At 50.7% G+C, this 21,092-nt stretch overlaps 1 protein-coding gene across 6 annotated transcripts in view; it reads right to left on the reverse strand.

The window, feature by feature from the left end:
• SSBP3 (single stranded DNA binding protein 3) overlaps positions 1-21,092 on the reverse strand; it is a 50,036-nt gene continuing 28,944 nt past the window's right edge. The window contains exons 5-18 of one of the 6 annotated variants that reach the window (XM_085231133.1): positions 16,735-16,824; positions 9,534-9,614; positions 8,785-8,844; positions 6,826-6,892; positions 6,654-6,730; positions 3,359-3,447; positions 3,175-3,223; positions 2,992-3,027; positions 2,723-2,777; positions 2,118-2,188; positions 1,476-1,554; positions 1,323-1,351; positions 1,117-1,218; positions 1-479 (exon numbers count right to left, since the gene is read on the reverse strand). In XM_085231133.1, coding sequence (XP_085087259.1) covers positions 450-479; positions 1,117-1,218; positions 1,323-1,351; positions 1,476-1,554; positions 2,118-2,188; positions 2,723-2,777; positions 2,992-3,027; positions 3,175-3,223; positions 3,359-3,447; positions 6,654-6,730; positions 6,826-6,892; positions 8,785-8,844; positions 9,534-9,614; positions 16,735-16,824 — 915 coding nt within the window. In that variant the 3' untranslated portion in view covers positions 1-449. The remainder of the gene's footprint in view (positions 480-1,116; positions 1,219-1,322; positions 1,352-1,475; positions 1,555-2,117; positions 2,189-2,722; positions 2,778-2,991; positions 3,028-3,174; positions 3,224-3,358; positions 3,448-6,653; positions 6,731-6,825; positions 6,893-8,784; positions 8,845-9,533; positions 9,615-16,734; positions 16,825-21,092) is intronic. The other 5 variants (XM_085231134.1, XM_085231137.1, XM_085231135.1 and 2 more) reach the window with 5 other exon arrangements.

A 21,092-nucleotide genomic window follows, 5' to 3' on the forward strand; every position in this document is an offset into this window, starting at 1 on the left:
CACCATTGTAAACTGTCCAGTTTATTTAAAAAATGACTACAACAGAGACAACATGAGATTTCATATCTAGACTAGCTTCCTGGTGTCGCACGGCACAAACATACAACGGGGTTCTGTTTCTGTCTTTATTTAAAAGAACAAAGCAAAGAGATCGGAGTTGGGTGCTAGAGGCTTCCATTTGTTTCCAAAAAGAAGTGTCATGTACATATATAAACCCTTCTGCACAAAGAAGGATCTTGTCATCATGTCTTGAAATATTTTAAGTTTTGTCCTTCATGTTTTATGGAATAAAAAGTTCAGCCTTTTTATTGCATGAAACTAAACCTGGGGTGCTGGCCCCGCCACGCGTCTCCCTGCCCATACACCTAGCTTCTTCTTGCATAATTCTTTGAGATCCTCCGAACGGCAGCTGACTCTCTTGATCCTGGAGAGGAGGAGGGGGAGGGAAATCACACACTCATCGTCATGCTGGGGGAATACTGCAAGAGAGACAAAGCCATGGTGAGCGCCAGCCCGGAGCACCGCGCTGCTCCATGTGGAGAGGAGACAGAAGAGTGAGGCTGGGGCTCATGGAAGCTATAAGGCAACGTAATGGGAGTGAATAAATCAGACAGAGAGGATGGTGGAGACTCCTTTATCAGGATATAATCTGCTCTGCAAGTTGCCTTTCCAGAGAGAAAATAACCACAGCAGTATGGGGTAAGAAGCAATTGAAAAAATAAAATAATTAAGCTGTATGCATGTATGTAATGCTAATACAGTAAAAGCAGGCGAGGCGCCTGTGCCCATGCCCAGCACTGCGAGCAGGCTGCAGGTCTCACCCTCACCTCCTATTACTCTGGAGGAACCCCAGCAACTCCCAACAGCAGTGGGGAGTGGAGAAGGTGGGAGTGGAGCTGCATGTCCCAGCTGGCCGCCGTCCTGTGGGAGCCTCTCCCACAACCTCCTCACCTCCACTCCCCACGTCTCTCTGCCCTGGGAGAAGCCAAGCTCGCTTCCACCCATGCCCGCCCCATGCCTTTCTTCCTCCTCCACCTTCTGTCCCAGAGCTGCTTGTAAACAGCAAAACAGAGAGCAGAAAGGATGGAGGGCACCCATCCTCGTCCCCAGACTCACATTGTCATTTTGGAAGGAATGGAGAAAGTTGCCTCCCAGCTCCCCGTCGTCTCTTGGAGTGCCCGGGGGATTGCTAATGCCACTTATGTTGTTTGGAGAATTCTGCAGGAGAGGGTAAGCAGTCAGTGTGTCCCTGTGCACCCCGGCTTGCCCCGCTCACATCCCCAGGAAAGGGAGGTCCCACAGCCACCCAGCAGCTCACTTACTTTTGGAAGTCCATCTATGTCTCCTGACCCTGCAGGGTGGGGACAAAAGAGAAAAGCCTTATTGAAGATGCAGCCACAGCCCCACTCCCCTCCACAAACCCCACTCAGCAGGACAACCACGGGGGCTCCCCGAGGCGCAGGGCAGGCGCTCACCTAACGATCCATTCATGTGATGGGGCTCCATGCCACCCATGCCACCCATGGGGCCGTCGGAGCCAGGGCCCATCGGGAACTGTGGAAGGGAAGGCAACAACACCGCGTCAGCCGGAAGGTAACACCCAGGCCGTGGTGGCTCCGGGGCCCCATCTCCAAGCCTGACTGATGATGGATAAGATAGATGTGTCCACTTCTGAAGGCTGCAGGACACACCCCTGGGGGCTGTAGTCATCCACGTCTAACTACAAACGTTTGGCCAAACCCAGAGACTGTGCCAACACCATGGGCTCGTGGTCCTCCACATCCTCCTACAACATCTGGCCAGATCCAGGCGTGCAAGCCATACCAGCACCAAAGGCTCTCTCCATATATATAAGCAATTAAAGCAGTTGATGCTTGAATCCCTCCAAACCCAGCAGCTTGCCACCACCTTGACCAGAGCAGCAGGACTGCCGCCCTCTCGATAAGCATAAAAAATTAACAAAGTCGCCGAAGAGTTAATCACTTTTTGATGGTTTGTTTTATTTCTGTTTTGTAACAAATGGCTGAAATCAATTAAACTGCTTTACTCTCAACTGATGAAGTTAATTATGATTTGTTATGGTATCTGATATGTAAATTATTAGAAAGCAGACTTACATTCGATCGACTGCCTGCGGGCGGTACTGGATTAATCATTGTGTAGATGTTGTCACTTGAATTTGTTGAATCTGTGGAACAGTGAAGCCCAGTAAGTCTGGTGATTAATTCATTTCTTAATTAAAACAAACTCATGCCACTTGAACTCATTCTTTTGTATTTTATCACCTAAAATTCCCTCTAAGTACCACCATTTTCTGGCTAATTTGTATTTAATGAAGATCCACAAAGTTTTTAATCACAGAAATTCAACTGTGAAAAAATAATTCAACTTCTAACTGGGAAGCACGGAGCTTGCTGGTCGGGGGATGTGCAGAGAGATAACATGCAGCCACATACCCTATACCACGAAACCTCGAATCCATGAATACATATGGGATTATTCCAAAATACAGGGGCAGGAGGGAGGGGCCTGGCTGTGAGGTCGGCGAGTTTTGTTAGGACCCAGCCAGAAATGTAGGTCAGGGCTCCTCATCAAAATGCAAGAGGAGAAGGAGCAGCCGCAGCCGCGCCGCAGCTCCTCCCCTGCAGCTGTGGCACCGAGCTTCCCCCAAAACCCAAAGGGGGGAGCAGGGCCGGCCCTGGGGAGGGGTGTGGGCTCCTACCTGCGGGGCTGGGCATGATGGGTGTCCCTGGAGGGCCGCCGCCACCAGGAGGACCCTGCGGAGAGACAGAGCTGGGTGAGCCACGCCGCTGCCCTGATGCACCCGAGCGCAGCTCCAAAGCCATCTGGTTGGACCCCAGCAGCGCTAAGCGCAGGGAATGCTGTGGAATATCCCCGCTGCCCCCTCATTCCCCAATGCCCTCCCAACCCCAAAGCCAACCCCACAGGCCCTACTTTCACCCGTGCCTGCACAGAGCTGGGAGAACTCACCACATATGTACCAGGCGATGAAGAAGAGTATGGGATCTACATGGAGAGAAGAGCAGATTTTAGCAATCAGGGCCAGGGGAAAGCATCCCCAAGCCCCCACAGACACCCAGGCTGTGTGTCCCAGGTTAGGGATGCTCCCCAAGCAGCCGTTGTGCCTTAAACACAAGGACAGAGCATACTCACAGAGTTAGCACTGCTGGGGTTGGGCCATGGTCTGCCAGCTCCCGGCCCCCTGAGGACAAAATGAAACAGAAAAATAAAGTTCTGCGGTTATCCATCACTCTGCACGTCCCGGGGCAGCCGGGCAGCACCCCAGGTCCTGAAAGTGCGTGGACGCTTTTGCCCAGTGTGGGCTGAGGGGGCTTACATGTTAATTCCAGGCATGCCAGGGCCTAAGGAGTTGGGCGGAGGTCTCATGCCGCTGCCATAGTTCTGCAACGATAACCAAGGATCAGTCTACCATAACGAGAGGGGAAACCGGAGAGGGAAAGAGAAGGGAAAAAAGACACAAACAAACAAAAAAACAAGAGGGTTAGTTTGTAAAAAAGAACGCTGAAGATAATTAGGTGACGACGGAAAAAAATAACAACTTAAAAAACAAAACCACAGTAACGCAAAGCCCGTCTGCTCCCAGCAGGGCAGAGCAGTGGGGTTTGTTTTTCTGCAGCCACATAGCTCCACCAAAATCCTCCAGGAGCTGCTCAGCATCCGAGGCCACCCCGGCACCCCATAGCCACAGGACATCCCACAGCCACAGGACACCCCAAGCCCCAACCCTCAGGGTCCCCCCCGAAGCCTTCATTTCGTTACAACAGCCCCAGCACAAAGCCCAGCTCAGAGTGCTGCAGGAGGAGGAATCCCCGCATGCTGCGCTCCATTGGATTTGTGCTGTGCTCGCTGCCCTCTGGGCGATGCACAGCCTGATTTAGGTCGCGCTGCAAGAGCAGAGCCGCTGCCTTCCCCCACTCTGCAAGCCTGCTCCCAAATGTGGCTTCGTAGTTTTTGTCTTTTTTTTCTTTCTTAAGCAAGACAGGGGAGGAAACGGCATGCTGTGGTCCCTGTGCCCTGCAGCTGCAGGAGGAGAGGAAAAGGAGGAAGAGGAGGAGGAAGGCATCGTGGTGGGCAGAAGCTGCAGTGCCCGCTGGCTGCTGGGGCGCAGTGTCCCCCAGGAGCAGGGTGCTCGCAGCCCCAGAGCTCCACTGACACCCATGAATCTCAGTGCCTCTCCCATCAGGTCAACCATGCCATGATGCATCAGTTCTGGCAGCATTTCTGCTATTTAGAGCAGGAGAGGGGCACAGCTCCCCAAGCACTCACAGCTGAATTTTAAGTTCATACTTCAGCACTGCCAACTTTTCCCTGGATTTATGCACTGCTCTGTTGTGAGCATCTAGGAAATTTGTTTGGAGGAAGCAGACAAGGGTTTCCCCAAACAAATTACAAGCAAGGCCGTAATTGATCCAAATTCCACCATTCCATTTGCACTGAATTGCAGTATCAAACCTCTCGTTTAAAAAAAAAAAAAAAAAAAAAAGCTCAGTGTGTTTAATTGGAGCTGAAAAGGAGGCAAAGGGAGCCATCTGAAAGATGCTGGAGGAGGGTGGGGAGGAACGCAGCTGTGCTGAGCGACCTGCATGCCGGGCAAGCACTGACTGAGCCAGCGAGCTGCAGAGACTTTAACAGAAGCACTGAGTTATGTGATGCAGAGTTAGAAGTGTGGATCCTTGAGGGGAAAAGCAGTAGTTGGGTTGTAAGAGGTGATTCACAGTTGGTCTGTAATTAGCAGTTGTCAGGACACCGGGATGTCACGGCTGGGTGCTCTCTGGGCATCTGGAGTAAATTTTAAACCACGTTTGGGAAGGGTCTGGTGAAATGCTTTAACAAGAACAAGGGGAAGCGCTGGGCAAATGTGGAGCTAAGGGCTCTGATCTTGGGTCAGTATTTTTGATGGCTGCTCCCAGCTTTGGGAAGGAGCACCAGGTCAGGAAGGCAAAGCTGAGCTTCACAAAAGGGGAGGGCACGCTTCTGCAAAGCTCTCCCTCACGTACATACAAAGGGAGCGGCAGAGTGAAAAATAAAGCTCTGAGAATTTCACAGCTCCTCCCGGCTCCCAGACCTGCCGCCAGCCCACGCAGCACTGCCAGGCTTCGCAGCAATCTCAGCAAGTGGGAAGCGAGCAGCTCAATGCTTTCCTTGGCGCTGGTCGTGCTGGCAAATGCCATTTACAAAACTTTTTTGCAATCCCTCACAAAAGGAGCATTGCAGGTGCAGCAGCAGGTCCTGCATCCTCAGCCATGGCAGTGCTAACACAGCACGGGCAATATTGCTTGAAGGTGTCCTCCCCCTGCCCTAGAATGGATGTAGGGCCGTGGATTCGGGCACTCCTCCCTTCCTCGTGGTAGGGAATGACACAACTCCCTTGACGCTGCACTCGCTTTAGCTCGACAGTCTCGAGGGGAAAAACAAAACAAAACTCGAACACACACGTTTGTCTCCTGACAGACTCTGAGCCTCGCGCTAAAAACCCAACGTAGGCGACAATGCAGAGAGGATAAACCTACAACCAAAATATGGTAATGTGTTTTTGAAGTCTCGTAGAAGGAACAAACAGAAGTGAGTCAACAGAGCAGCATGCAAATCCACTTCAGAAAATGAATCAACAGAAAAGGCAGAATATATTAACCCAGATCTGCTTAATTTAAGAGTTTGTTCCTCCTTGGGCTGGCTGTCCCCACCCCACCTCCCCTTTCTGGAGTAGCTGAGCAGGATTTGGTATTACTGCAGCGTAAGAAAGAACTCTGATTTAGTTTGAGCATCTTTCTGAGCTGCGGTTGGGTGAAGTGAGAGCAGAGGGAGCTGCATTGTATTTGCACAGTTGGGAGCACATGTGAAAAATCAGGGGGACAACTGGCACTGGCACAGGAGTCCTGAGAGTTCAAGGTTTGGGTGTACTGAAATGCCTGTGAAAGGACTAGAGCTTCTGAAACACACTTGAAAAAAAACAAAAAATAGGTGACCCAACTTCTCTGAAGCACAGAGGGCAGTGAGAATGAGGACCTTGGCATGCAGGTGGCCAAGCTGCAGGTGAAATCAGCCCTGCTAAGCACACCTTCCTCCTGCCTGAGTCCCTCTGCACAGCCTTTCCCTTTGCCCCTCCAAAAAAAAACCCACCTGATTAAGAAATTACTGAAATAAGAGGGAGCTCAAGCGCTCTGCAGATCAGGGCACGAGGGGGAGAAACAAGCAAAGCGAACAGTTATTCCCTCACTAAAGGTATCTTTCCATTTGTTTTGTGTTTTTTTTTTTTTAATTTATTTATTTTTAATGCAAGCATCCTTCCCCTTTCCTGCTGTTAGGGTCGTAACTGTTTCCCAGGCCTGCTGCATAATGCACTCAAACAGCACTACGGCTTGGTGCTAAGTGGCATCCCCTTCAGCTGAAGGGCAAGGGGGGGCTGCAATACCCTTAATGAGGACACGCAGCCCTGAAGACCTCACTACCGTTAAAAGGAGGGATTTCCAGATGCAAGACTAATGTAAAACGCATTAACACTAATGGGGGACAGGAGGGGAAATCTCCCAGCCTTTCCTGCCCCTGGGGGTTGTGGAGGTAGTGGTTGGTGTTGGCAGAGCTGTGGATGCTCTCTGGTGCTGCTGGGTTACCTGCGGACCGGGACCCATGGGGCCCATCCCTCGCGGAGGATTCATCCTTTGCATGGGTCCGCCCATGTTCGGGTGCCCTGCCGGGAGGAAAGAGGCACATTAGGTGGGATGGAACCCCAAAGCAACAGCTAACGAGGCGGGGGAAATGTCCAAACCACCGCTGTGGGTTTACCTTGCTGTCGCGTGGGATCCATCGAATTGGGCAGCAATGGCTGTGTACCAGGAACGGCCCCCGGAGGCTGGGAAAACAAGGCGGGGGAGATTACACAAATCAGCATGTGGCCAAAATGCAGCCTAGGTGAGGAGATCTGAGCCAAGGGGACTCCGGTTCCCAAGGGGACAGGGATTGCTCAGGACCCAACACACTCCTGTCTCGTAGAGATGCATCCCACCTTGCATTGCAATATGCCACATATCCCTACAACTCCTGGTGCTGCTCCTCTTTCCCTTTGCAAATACACCCTAGAACCTCACTCAGACACCAGTATTTCAGGAGCCCCAGGCTGTGCAGGACAGAGGTATCCCGGCAGACCATGAGGACAGCCCAGCACCACAGCCAAATCACGCTGCCCGAGTGATTTATTTGCCCACAATGGGCAATGCTGCGCTTACAAGAGGCTGCATTTGGGTTCATCCCTGCATGCATGGGGCCCACTCTCATGGTTTCAGATGCGGTTGCTCCCCCTCCCCAGAGCACAGGCTATTTAAAGTTCAAAGGCTGCCTTCCCCACACTGCTCTGCGCAGATAAAGGGGGAGAAAGCACAGATACTATCTGCCTTGGGGAAGCAAACTGCAAGCCTTTCTGTAGCAGAGCTGCCTTTTATTTGAACACCACCGTGAAACTGGTCCCCCTCATGCAAACACAGGCCCCATCCAACCCAGCAGCCAGGCTGACTTTCATTCCCAATATTTTACATCTCGGAAGATAGTGGCAGGAGGAAGACAAACAAGAGCTGTCGTGGCTGTGAGTATTTAGACTTCAGCTCTCTGACTTGCCTGCCTTCCTATTTATTCTTGTCCCACTGGATGTGACCGTAACAACACCACGCTCTGGGTATGCACAAAGCTGCATTTTAGACATGGTGTTTGGGGGGAAAAAAAATCTCTCTAATTAACCTTACAGTCAAAATCAAAGGTTAAGAGATGTGGAAGACCTGAACTCCACTGCTGCACGAACCCTCTGTGGTCCCTGCTTTCCCAGCACGGGGGGCTCATCTGTGCAGTGCATGGTGTTGTGAAACCACAATTGGTTGGTCTCAGCCCTGCTAGGCGGCAGTTTGGGTAGGACCTAACAAAACAAGCGCTGGGAACAGCAGCAGCTCCGCCTCCCCCAACGCCTCCACCAAAACCCACAGAACCACATGCTGCACCGTGCTGTCCGTCTGTCCGCATCGCTGCCACCTCCTACCCTGCCTGGTCTCGAGGTGTTTTGGAAGACCTAGTGACTAAAGCCTCCAATCCAGCAACTAGCAGCATTAAGAAAGCTGCAACATCCTATTTGCTGGCTGCTCTTCTGCCAGGAATTATAAATTAGGTATTAGGAAAAACTTCTCAGAAGGAGGCACTGGCACAGCTGCCCAGGCAGGTGGGGGGGTCACTGTCCCTGGAGGCGTTCCAGAACTGCAGGGATGTGGCACTGAGGGGCACAGTCAGTGGGCATTGGGGGGTGGGTCGGGGTTGGGCTTGGTGATCTTTTCCAGCCTTAATGATTCTATGGTTCTAACCAGTGCTTTTTCTAATAAGAGCTATATAAGAACAATGTTACTTGTAAGAAGTGTTAACAAAAGCAAGCTCCCAAGATAATTTTTCAGAGGTTATTTTGCTACTCCAAGGAATTGCATGCTTCCTTTAATTTCACTTTAATGAAAAGTAACCTGTGATTAGGTTACTGCCACACAGACCTGATGTCAATGCCTCAAGGCGATGCCACACGTTTTGGCAGCGCGTGGAGTGGGAGCTGGCAAGGACAGCAGCAAACGGCCGCCGGTTAAGCCGAGATAAGAGGATAAACCCAATCCCAAAATTCAGGAGCGACCTGCCCCGCCTGACCCCACAGCAGCCGGGATTATCTCCATTGCTTTAATTTGCAGGGATCGCAGGGAAAATCCACCCAGGGTCGGGGAGCAGTACCTGGTTTCCCATCCGGATGGGGGGCCGGGGACCTCCTGCATAGCGCGGTGACATGAAAGGCTGCAATGACACAGAAGGCAGGTCAGCATCATGCGACGGGGGGACAGCTCGTGCCCCACACACGCCGGTTAGACTTTATAGACTTTTTTTCTGGAGAAATCCTTCTTTCAAAAAGTTGAGTTGAAAAAGGAAAAAAAAAAAAGAAAAGAAAAAAAAAAAGAAAAAAAGAAAAAAAGAAAAAAGTGTCCGGAGTCCGTTTATTTAAGGTTTTCTGTAGGTTTATTGTTTGAGAGTGTTTGACATACTTCAGCTGTACTATGTGAGGCTGTTACAATTAGTGCATGGGTAACCCTGAGTGTAGATACTGAGCTTAAATATATGTATATATTTATATATGTATAAAAGTGGGAAATATGCACATACAGACACGCACACACACAAAAAAATTCCCCAACGCTAAGTGTGGAAAAAAAGAAGACTTAAGGTGCTCTTTTACAACTGCTGCTACCAACAGAAGCTTAAAAACCCACATCCAGCTCCATTCCTCAGGCTGCCTGGGGGAGGTAAACCACTCTGATACCCACGAGTGAGTTCTCAGTCCGCTGTCACCTGCACACCCAGCAAAAACAACCAAGCACTGGGGAGAAAGCAGCACCCCATGGCAGAGCTGGGGGCAGCGGGCTCCCGCTCCCAGCGCGCTCGCAGAGCGCGTCCCGATTCACAGCCCTACCCATCACTAGTGCCGTTACCTGACTGTGGGGTCCCATCATGCTGTTAGGGTTGTGGGGTGGAGGCTGTGCGTGTGGCGAGGGCTGTGAACCAGGCGGTCCCTGTGAGGTCAGACAGTAGAAGGAGGTTATAGATTAGCACATGAAAGCGCAGAAAGAGCTAAAAAGGATTCACGGGTGGAGCTGTTTTTTTTTTTTTGTTGGGAAGGCAGTTTGCCAATTGTTTTTAATGCTTTTTTTTTTTTTTCTCTCCTTTTAGTTGAGTTTCTATTCATTTGTTACTGAACAATGAATAATGATATATGCAAAAAAAAAATACAAAAATAAAAAAATTCAGAACATCTGTCAAAGTACAGCAGCCATATTACAGTAAACGGTCCAGTAGTTCAACCACGTCTGCAATGATAAACACACAGGGAGACACTTGGTGAGGGCGTGCAACGAGAAAAAAAAATATGCAGGAGGGGGGGGTCAGAGAGGTTGGGGGGAAAATACAAAAAAAAAAAAAAAAAGAAAAAAAAGAAAAAAAAAAAACACCACCAAAAAACCACCCCAAAACAACAACAAAAAAATCATGTTCTCCTCTCTCCTCCCACATCCTGATGGTTGGAAACACCTCCCAGGGTTTGCCAACCCAGGGTCCGTGGTGTGCTCAGGTAAAGTGCTACTAAGGATGTCTATGGAAAAAAGGAAAGATTAGTTCCTGTAGGTTTTGAGCACTGCAATGCAGCAGTTGCTGACATTTTGGGGTTGAACGCCCACTTTTTTTTTTTTTTTTTTAATATTTCCCTTTAAAGCACAAAATGAAAGTTTGCTTGAAGGAACAGTGAGTTTGGTGCAAGGACGTATCGGTGCATGTTAACACAGGGCAAAAAAAAAAGGTATTTTTGGGTCAAAGGACGTGTAATTGGTACAGAAAGCAAATAAGCTCGGTAAGTGCGTTATGCGAAGCGACTGCACACTCCAGGAAAGGCGCAAAGCAGATGTTCTCTACCTGCCTTGTTACTAATTTCAACAAGTGTTCGCCTTCTAGCTGCTGCCAGCAATGGCATGGTTTGTTACCATGAGCAATTTTCTTAATTAACAGACATTAATTAGCCATTTAGCAATTTTGCAAGCATTTGTTTAGCAGCTTTCCTAAACATGAATACCACTGTGATAATGGTACTGATTAGAGGGTCCCCTAATTAACAGTACAGGGAAGGAAAATTGAAATCACATAAATTAAAAAGGGAGGGGAAGTTAATGAAGGCAGGACATATTTGCACCTGCAAATCTTTTGTACCGTGGAAACTTGAGTGCAATGTAAATAAAGTAAGAGGGCTTTTTTACTTTTTTTTTTGCAGACTGTGACGTGGGGACATGTAGCCAAACGCTGCAACAGGGCTCTGGTGGATGTGGAAATGAAGCCATACTGTTGGCACCAATGGCTCTGTGGGCTGGCACTTGGAGCCATAGGGCAGCCAGCACTCGGGGCACGTGCCACTGGGATGCTCCTGCCCCGAAGCGGTGCACAGCATGGGGTGGTGCAAGTGAGACCGAAGGCCTGCGGCCATTTTGTGCGGCTCTCCCTTCCCTTCTCAAGGGGAATGGAGGATCGGCATGGGACCGCCGCTGGCTGAAGTGGGTTAGGGCACTTCACAACTAATTCCCTCTGGGTGGGGGAGGAGGAAGAGGTGGATTTTCTTCCTCTGAGCAACATGCCGAAGTGAGCAGCACATCTGAAGCACCGGCTCCTTCCTGCCCCAGGCCAGGCGAGGCCCCCGCCTGTGGCTGGGCCCAGCACTCCTCAGTCAGAAATGCAGGGCTCTGGATGCAGTTATCTCCATAAACATCTGCAGATGTCCCGGGGCCCAGGCCTGCCCCTAAGCCTGTCGATGGCTGCCTTTCTCCAGTGTGTTTCCCTCCCTACAAACAGCAGATGATCCCGATGGAGCGCAGTGCTGGAGACGAACGTTTTGCAGATATGACATGTGGACTCCAATCAACACAACAACTCCTCCTTTTCCTTTAAGCATGTATTTAGCAGTCATTAAGCAGTGCTGCTACAGCCTCCGCAGGCCTCACCAACGGGGCTTGGACGGCCGTGTGGGACGGACCTCCTTCACACTGCCTCAAAAACCCCACAACCAACCCAACACTGAAACCAGTGTAAGAAGAAATTGTTTCTGACAGTGCTAGGTGTTCCAGCCCGCCCACTGACCTCCTCTCTGCTTCATTTTCTTCCCCCTGATTACTACAGGGACCTTAAAGACAAATCTGGACTAGCAGATGACAGAGGGCTGCTGCTTTACAACGGGAGTTTCCAAACGATCCGATTATTTCCACTCCGTCTTTCATGAGCTCAACTTCTCAAACTTCTTGTAAAATATTAAACATGGAAAATTGCACTAGCGATCATAGTTCTGCATGTGTCAATTTATGTTCCGAGAGTAATTCACCACAAATGGATCATGTTTTATGGGCTACATACTTTCAGCTAATGGTGGAGTTTTTATATTTAAAAACATTCTCAAGTACCTCTGGGGGAGGCAGAACAATGTAGAATGGTATAAGAAGGCAAAGCATCAGCGCAATGAGATACCAACAATTTAGAGTTAGCAAGAGGAAGGCATCTTGCATTTAAATGTATCTGCCTCTGACCTACTGGTTTCAACATTAGAAAATATCAAAATAAATGAAATGGATATTAATTAGAGGAGTGCCTGAGTTTACTGGATGGGAATCTGGTGTTTTATTCTTGTAAAATAAGAAGGAAATTTTGTGACATGTAAACAAAAGAATGAAATACCCCTTGGCAAGCCTTAGGGGAGATGCTCTAAGCTCCTTGGTAGCTGCCGTCCTTGCAGCACCATGATCACCTGCAGCGCCTTGGGGCACCCACTGGCTCCTCCAGCCCCACAGGCATGCTGGTGCTTCCAACCCAGCCATCCCAGCCCTTGGGGAAGGTTTCAGAGCCCTGCCGTGCCCTCTCTAGGAGGCTGAGGAGCAATAACCAGCTACTCGTCATTCTCCTGCCATGCCAGCTTCGTAACAACATCTTCTCAGCACCATAGCCCACACAGTCTGAGGGTGCAGGAGAAACTCAATGTGCAATTGGTGCTTGAAGGGCTCTCAGAGCTTCTTCCTGCAACACCCCCGAGCCCACCACAAAGCCCAAACCCACAGCTACAACATTAGATGTTTTTATCACACAGTAGACAGTGTCTGGCACCCACCAAGCTGGACAACAAGTAGGGACAGACGGTCACCTCCTGCCTGTAGGGCAGAGAATGGCAATACCAGAAAGGCATGAGGTGCTGGGTGAAGGCCCAAATTCACCTTCCTGAGACCGCAACATGGCCAAGCTCGGCAGCAGCAAGGAAGGGAGCCGTGGGCTGGAGACTGCCTTGCCTGCAGCTGGGGCTCCCGAGCACGGAGTTCTGGTTTGAAGGAATATGTTAAACACAAGCTCTTCAGGAAACAAACCCATGTCAGCCGAAGCCAAGAACAGTCACCTCCATCTGGATGGAGCACCCGAGAGAAAGTTGACTGCAAATCCCACCATATGCTCCAGACATTCGGTACAAAAGCCTCGGGCATCCTGCTAAACTTCCAGAAAAAAAGGAAAAAAAAACCCAAACTTTTTCCAACACTTGCTATTTCTTCTCTCTTGTAAGCCATATTCCTTCGGCTCTTGCCTAGAAGAAGCCTTCCCCTAGAAAAGCAGCCCCAGGAAATCTGACAGCATTAGGTCAGCTCAGCTGCCACCCACGCCATTGGGTTTTTGCAGCACTAGCAGCAGGATGCTCAGCCATCAGTCTCTTCCCATGGGAAGCTCCATGGGAAGAGAGCATGGAAAGAGGTGCAAACTAAGGCACAGTAGCACAGGTCTCTTCCCAACCAGCTGGGAGAAAAGATGCCCCCGGGATGGAAGACCCTGTCCTTCCTGGCTCCCGAGGCTTCTCTGCATTAGGGGGCAGTGTAGGAACAGCGAGCGACCGGTGCTTTGTTTTGGTGCATCTCGCAGGCTAGCTGCTGATGCATAGCTAACACGGCCACAGACATTGATTTATGTGCAACTTTCCATTTCATCAGAGCCAGCGTTACCGAGCCAGGCAGGGAGCACGCATTTGGAAGAGGAGGCAGGGCCATGGGGGGGGGAGGGCTGGGATGAGCAACCCCCACATCCTACGCCCCCATTATTTACTACAAGGAAGGTCTTGTTCTAATAGCTTGCAATTTTTAATTTTACCTTGTGCATTTCCCTGGCACTCCCCTTCCCCAGTGCTGGAGCAGAGGAGACTGATGCGAGGGATCTGCAAACGGGCATCAATTCAGCTTTCAAAACAAAAGCAAAAATGATTTTGATGACCTTTAGGAGGATGAGCGAAGGGTTTGTTTACTCATCTTAAAGGGACAAAGAGCGAGATTTAAATAAAGGAATCTACCGACGCTAGCCACGGACTGGTCCCCCATTAGTCAGGAGCCTGGCCCGATGCCAGGCGCCACAGCCTCCTGGCACTGCGCGGTGCCCAGGCATCCAAAGGGCGCCCAGGGCCTCTCCTTTCCTGTCGGGCTTCAGGAGACGCCGAGGGCTGCATTTCCCTTGGCCTTGAGCCTAAAGGTCGCTGCTGAGCTGCAGCACAGGGAAGCTCTGCCTGTGAGCCGGGTGCTGCAGACAGACTCCTCTCCTCTTGTCTCTGCTCCTCCAAGCTCATGCTTGTGTTTTTCTGGGCCATCAGCTCCCGAGAGCTGCCTCTCATGTTTTTTCATTCTGCCACCTGCACTCGTGGGGCTGCAGGGGTCCTTGCACCCTGGGGAAGCAGTGCAGGGTTTCTGCAGCCAGCACTGGAACAGGCTGGTTTGCTGCAATTGCCATCTCAGCTCCTGGCTGGTTGCCACCACGATGCCAGGACAGGATCTGTCCCTGCACTAGGACCTCCAGAAGCATTCTGTGCCTGCTGTCCTTAGGCAACCTGAGCCCTCCAGGTCCCTGGTGCCTGCAGTATGGTGCAGAAGGGTGCAGGAAGCTCTGCACTGCCAGCTCCACACTGCTGGAGCAAGATGCTGATGCTCTCTGATGCTCACATTCCCTCCAACCTCTATTCTTCCCTTGCAGGAGATGGACTGACCAGATGGAGATCTCACCTGGCTCCTGAGGTTGGCACATAAAGGGTTGGGGAGAACCACTGTAACTGTTTCAGTCCTCCGCATCTCCTGTGACCTTTTTGGTTTCACTTTCTTAAGTTCACTGCTTTAATTTCCTCCAGAGATAAGAAATTAACCCCGAGCTGCAAACAGCTCGATGCAGAGCCTCCAGCCCACCTCTGCAAGAGCTCGTCTCGAGCACGTCTTGAAGCTGGAACGAGCCAAGCACCCGCAATAAATCAGACGGATTTTCATGGGGGTGATGTTCTGCCTGTGTTAAAAGGTGGGATTTTTCTTCTCCCCTCCTCCTCTCTTTTTCCAAGGCTGGGAGGAGAAACCAGATGTTGGAGGGCTTTCAGGAAAGGCAGTCTCTCGAGACGTCACATGTGATCCATATGCATCGGCACCCGAACCTCCTCCTCCACACCTAAGCCAAGAGCAGCGACCACGCTCCCTCCCTCTCTTCCCAAAGCTCTGGGGGTGGGTAGCAGCTCCATGCATGGTCTGCTGCTATTTCTGCAGGGTTTTCAGGAAGCCCCCAGCAAAGCTCCTTAGAAAGAGGAGCTGCTTTTGAGCCCCCATCCCAAAGGCACGGCAGCCCAGCTCCTGGTCCAGATGCACCAAGGTGGAGATCTGGGATGGGCTGTCTGCACTTTGAGCAGACCCTCTGTGCCAAAACACTATGAACAGCCAAAAAGGAAAGTGGGGGGAGGCCTCGGAAGCTGTCAGTGGGAAAATGTCAAGACCCGAGCATGAGCTGGGGCATCACAGCTCCTCTCCCTCACCTTCTCCTCTTGGTGAAATCCAACCCAGGCTTTTGAAGCCGTGCCCTAACTTCTTGCCAATTCTGTAACCCTCGCAGATCTGTGTGAAGTGGGAGCTTGAGAGGACAGTCATCTTTGCAACGGGATGAGATCAAGACTTTTGGAAACACATTTGTTGGAAGTAGCGACTTGGCACTTGAATTGCTGGCAGCAGCTATGACCTGCGAGATAGCATCTCTTCTGCTTGCTTCATCCCATGTCACAGAGCACTGGTACAAGATTACCCTGTTTTAGGGTTACCAGTCAATATCGGATACTCTTTATTTTGTCATACGCAAGTTCAGGAAATGGGATCTCTCTAAAAAAAGCAGCAGCCCTCCTTCCCCCTTCTCCAGCTCCACGCACACAAGTTGTGATACCACGCTGATACCGCTGCCATAAATCACAAGCAGTTTATCAACTTCGCCTGTCTACTGCCCAAGAATTTCTCCCATATACAAATCACAAACCCAGATAAAAAAAGCAGCTTGCCAAAACAAATATCCCTTTCAACTGTTATCCCATTTGTTACACAGACAAGTGCTTATTCCTCAAGAAGGAAGATCTTAAATGCACCATGAGCTTACGATGCTACGAACCTGTGCGTATCATGACATACAAAGAGATTCCAAAGACATTAAAAAAAAGCCCCACACTTAAAGCTTTGAAAACTTCTTTTCTAAGTGCCAGTGGGAAACCTTTCCATTAGCATCATCCAGTCATACATTACCCTCTCTTCTACCTGAGCTCAGCGTGGGAGAAAGAACGCATAAGAAAACTTGGGGACTTTGCTAGGTATTGGCTTACAAGGTGCCTCCATGGCATTTGGGGCCTTGCACTTGGATCGAATCCGCTTCTGCCTGCAGCCACAGCCCCCGCCAGCATTTGTTAATGCTTTCAGTGATTGCATTTGGAAAAAATCAAGTGGTTAACCAGAGGGGGAAAAAGTTTCAGGAATCAAAATCCAGAATGTTTTCAATTACGCACGTCTGTTAAGACCAAAGAACAAATACAATCTCAACTCAAACACAAAACAAGCAGCTTTGGAAAAACATCAATTGCAAATATACAGTAACCTCTTCAAGCAAGATAAATTCGCTCTAGGGCCACGAATCCCAGAATGTAAACGTGGAAGGAGAGCGGGGCACTGGTTATTCACAAACAGGTCATCTATATTGGCACAGTGCTTTGCTAAGCTCCCCTTGGGACAAACGCACGGTGCTGACGGCAGGGCGCGAGCGGCCCCATGCACTCCATGGACGCGGGTGCCGGGAGGAGCAACAGCCTACCTGGAAGAAACCTGGTGGGATGGGGCCCCCGGGCATCCCGTCGTTCGGGGGAATGTTTCCAAGCACGGGACTCGGGGCGGCAGCTGCGCTCTGCAGGGAACAAAACCAGGACAAACACGTTGGGTTTGAGTTGGAGTTCAGGAGCTATGTCAAGGCTTTTCAATCACTTCTCTTCGCCCACCTCCCCCTGTCCACTCGCTGCTTTGCTTCTGTACCACAAAGAAGACACTCCCCATACTACAACCAGGGTTTTTGTTATAAAATCGCACCCAACCTGCAGCTTGTGCATCCCTGCTGCAAGCCCCAGCGAGGGCACGAGCGGCTTTGCCACGAAAAAAGGAAGGGGCCAGCTGCGGGTTACCCAGACAGCTCTGCTTAGCAACTGGATTAATATTTACTTCCTGCCCGCAACGCAGGCCGATGGACAAAGGCAGTGTTCTGGCAGGGGGACCAGCACCAGAGCTGGCCACAGAACAAAGGGCACGGTGGGCATGTGGCCGTGGTGCTGAGGAAACACCGGCGCAGTGCAGGTCTGTGCCCGGGGGGGAAGGGGGAAGAAACAGACCTTGCCTAAACATTGCTGATGGCAAAATGTCCCTACTGGGTCAGTAATCATCCCAAGGAATAGAATAAACAACTCGATTCTTTTCCCTGACAGTCACACTACTGTTTGCCTTTTGAAAATTAATCCTCCCATTTCTGGAGTGGTTACAAATGAGCTTTGGTGATGTTAACTGGTTTGAGTCTGGTCGACCACTATACCATCCCCTCCTCTAGGCTTTACGATGGACTTCATACCCAAAGCTATGCAACAGAGCTAGCACCCCTTCCTCTGCTCAACCCAACAGCACCTCAAGGAAATCTCATGAGCAGGAGCCTGCTCCACGTTATTCTAAACCCAAACCTTGGGCAGGGTGACCCCCCCAGACATCGTGTCCCACCAACAGTGGGGACAGCTCCATTCGCCCAGATGGGATGGATAAAACTACGTACATCAGCTCCTGCTCTGCCCAACTCACACCTGAGAGCTGTGAGCATCCTTCAGGACAGGATGGGCTGGCTCTCCAAACAAGGAGCCTGTCTGTAAGAACTGACCCCTGTCTGTGCCCCCCATCCCTCACCCCACCGTGGGGCCAGGAGAGCAGGGCATCCCAAGCAGCCTTCCTGCAAAACCAGCAAAGGCCAGATCTAAGTGTTTTTACAGTTAATAAAAAGAAGTCCTGGCAGGAAAAATAAGCCTACCCATTCCAGGCTCTTTTTATACTTCAGACGGCAGCAAAAATAGAAAGAAGAGGGAGTGAACCCATTTCTCCCCCCTTCCATCCCCCCAAGTGGGTCAGCTATAAAAGTAAAACCAAATCTTAATCCAAGGCCATGAACATATTGCAGTTTCTCTGCAAAGCAGATGAATGTTCTTAATGCAAAAATATATAAGACCAAGCCCCCAACTGCAGCGAGCCCATTTGGAATTTCCTTTATTAAACCCTCTATCACGCAAAACGCTGCTCTCCAAAGGCGGCGAGCGGCGCAATAAAGCTGCCAAGGTGATATTTTATGGTTTCAAGAGATTTCCAGCACACCATAATCTCTTGCTGGGGAATCTCCTGCGGCAAGACAGATCCCAAGGAGCAAGGGGACCATGGGGATGTCACCGGTGAGGCGCGGGGTTGGCACTGCACAATGAAGGCAACAGCAGGCTCAGAACCTGGCCACCAGAACCACCAGGAAGCCTGGTTTGGGTACGAAGAGTGCCTGGGTCTAATAAAACAAACACAGCTTTTATGCCTTTGTGATGAACTGAAGTATGCTGCACTCCTCCTCCCTCTGCAACAGGGAGCAGGGGGAGGAGGGCGATGCAGCCAAAGAAAATCTTTAAGCAAATGCACATTTTTCCACAAAACCACAGAATATTTTTCCGCGATAAACACCCCGAAATCTCACCTATGCATTCGCCGTGTAAACGGGGATTTAACGTGCCTTGCACATGTGGCGCTTGGCAGGGCTCAATAATTAAAAACCCACAAGTGCCCTGAGCATATTGTAGGATGGGAGCCAAATTGGTCAGCCCTTGATGAATGATTTACAAGGCTGCGAAGTGACATTTTATTTCTTTTTATTCCCCTCCCTATCACCACCACTAAGGTAAACACCAAGGCACCTTTCGTCGTGCTGGAGCAGTGCTGCAAAAACCCTGGACTGTGCCAAGGAAGAGGGAAAAGGCGGCAACTGGAGCACCAGGAACAAAATGCCTGAACCCAACGCTGTTCTTCCCAAGCCCAAGGGCGCACACCCCACACCCAAGCTGCTCATCCCAAACCCAAAGGGTACGTGCCCCAAGTCCAAGTTGCTCACCCAAGCCCAAAGGTGCATGCCCAAACTCAAGGGTGTATGCCCCAAACCCAAAGGCACGCACCACAAACTCATTGAACCCTTCAGCATCTAATTCCTGAAGAACCTTTCATACCCTCTTGGAGTACTTTCACTGCTTTAGCTAAGAAACTTTCATATGGGCTTCTCCCATTCACCCGCAGAACTCTGCTCCCTTCCACCAAACCAAACATCTGCAAGAAATGGGGCCCTGAGGAGCAAAACCAAACCATGGATTCAATGTCTGGGAGAGTCCAAGCCCATCCCTGCTCCAGGGCTGGGCTTAGTGCTGGCATTTGGCTGGAAAGGGATCGAGCTAATTCACCTCGGCACAGGGGGGCCAGCATGCCTGCACATTCACATTTTATTAGACGGTTAATTTGCTCTGTGCTGGAAAGAAAACGCAGTTCCTAGGGCACGCATCTATAGATACATGCATACGTATATATATATTTCCTACCTACATCGGACTTTTTCCCCTTTTTTTGGTGTGATGACAATCTAGATCTCCACATCTCGCTCCCAAATCTCGGCGCTCGGTTAACACAGCAACTCAGTACGCCAGCAGATGCCGTCTAAGCCTTTAAATCGTGCACTAATTGCACTAATTGAGCTAACAGTCTCTGTTTCGTCTCCCTACCCTGAGTCAACCAGCATCTTCTGGTACTGCTGTAGAGATCCAAGCTGTTGACTGCAGTGTTATTTTGTCAGCCATTAAATGATTCATCAGAGTCATTAATTGATTTATTACTGCTGCCTGCAAGTATAGCTTTGCAAATAAAGAATGATGTAGGTCAGAAGGCAATAGAAATTGGACAAAACAACACAGCCAGGAGCTGGATACTTAAATTATCTGTAAGAGTCCACTCACGGCAGCCCACCGACATCGGGCTACAGGGAGAAGAAGCAGAGAAAAAGAGCGATGTGCTGTGCAGCCAAACCCAGCACCACCTCTGCCGGGATGCGCTGCCAGATCTCACCACCCTGCGGACATAGAGGTGATGGGGAGGTGACGGCCACCACTGCTGTCACCACGCTGGGTGCCTTGCCATGGTGCCTCCCACCCGCAGGCAGTGTGTGGTGCAGTGGGATGCCGGGAGGACGGCTCCAGCCGGACAGCGCGTACATCTTGTGCAGTGATGTGGGAAGTGAAGGCAGGAAACGGCTCTTCCGAAAGCGGAGCGTAATCGCAGGCAGCGCATGAAATTCATGTGCGTTAATGCAGCAATACGAAGCCTCGGGGCAGAAGGCTTTAAATCTTGGTTCGTTTTTTCAGCTAAAATCTATCTGGGATGTAAAAGGGCTATTAAAACAGTCTTATTTTCTTAACCTAATCCTTTGGAAGAAGCCAGGTTATTCAACTCTATTAATTGCATTTAATAGCGGAAGGGCAGGGAGGTGGCACAGCCACGCCACGTGCCCTCACTCTCCCATCCCAATGCCCCGAGCTGCTTCGTGTCACTCCAGTGTCACTGCAGCGTGGAGACACCCAGCGACCCGCTGCCCCGTGCAGGCGCAGCTCCACTCTTCCGTGCCAGAGGAGGGATGACGGGGACGTGTCCTGCCGGGACAAGGACCGGGGTTTCATTTATTTTTCATTTATTTTCCTGAACGTGGAGCTGAGCTCCGTGCTGGGCTCGAGGGCTTGGCAGGAGCGGGTGCTATGTGAGCCCCTCCCGGCGCCCGCCGGCTGCGGTGGTTTCCTGCCCCCCCGGCAGATTCAACCTGCGATCAGCATCCTCCCTGCGGCACCGCCCAGGCTGACGGCTGTGGGGCTGCTCAAACCTGACGTGGGCTGGGAGCACAGCACAGCAGAGCAGGATCTGCAAGGCAAGGTTTGCAGCAGTGGCCAAGAAGTTCGGATACAGGAGCCACTCACATTTGCAGACACTCCAACTGCATGTTCTCAGTGTGCTCTCTGTAAGCCCTGGCATGAGCGCAGCCCTCTGGTGCAAGCACGCAGAGGTGGTGAGCACAGAGCTGTGAGCTGG

Source organism: Meleagris gallopavo, chromosome 10, assembly GCF_905368555.1.
Source record: "Meleagris gallopavo chromosome 10, MGAL_WU_HG_1.1, whole genome shotgun sequence".
In the NCBI taxonomy this organism is placed as follows: Eukaryota; Metazoa; Chordata; class Aves; order Galliformes; family Phasianidae; genus Meleagris; species Meleagris gallopavo.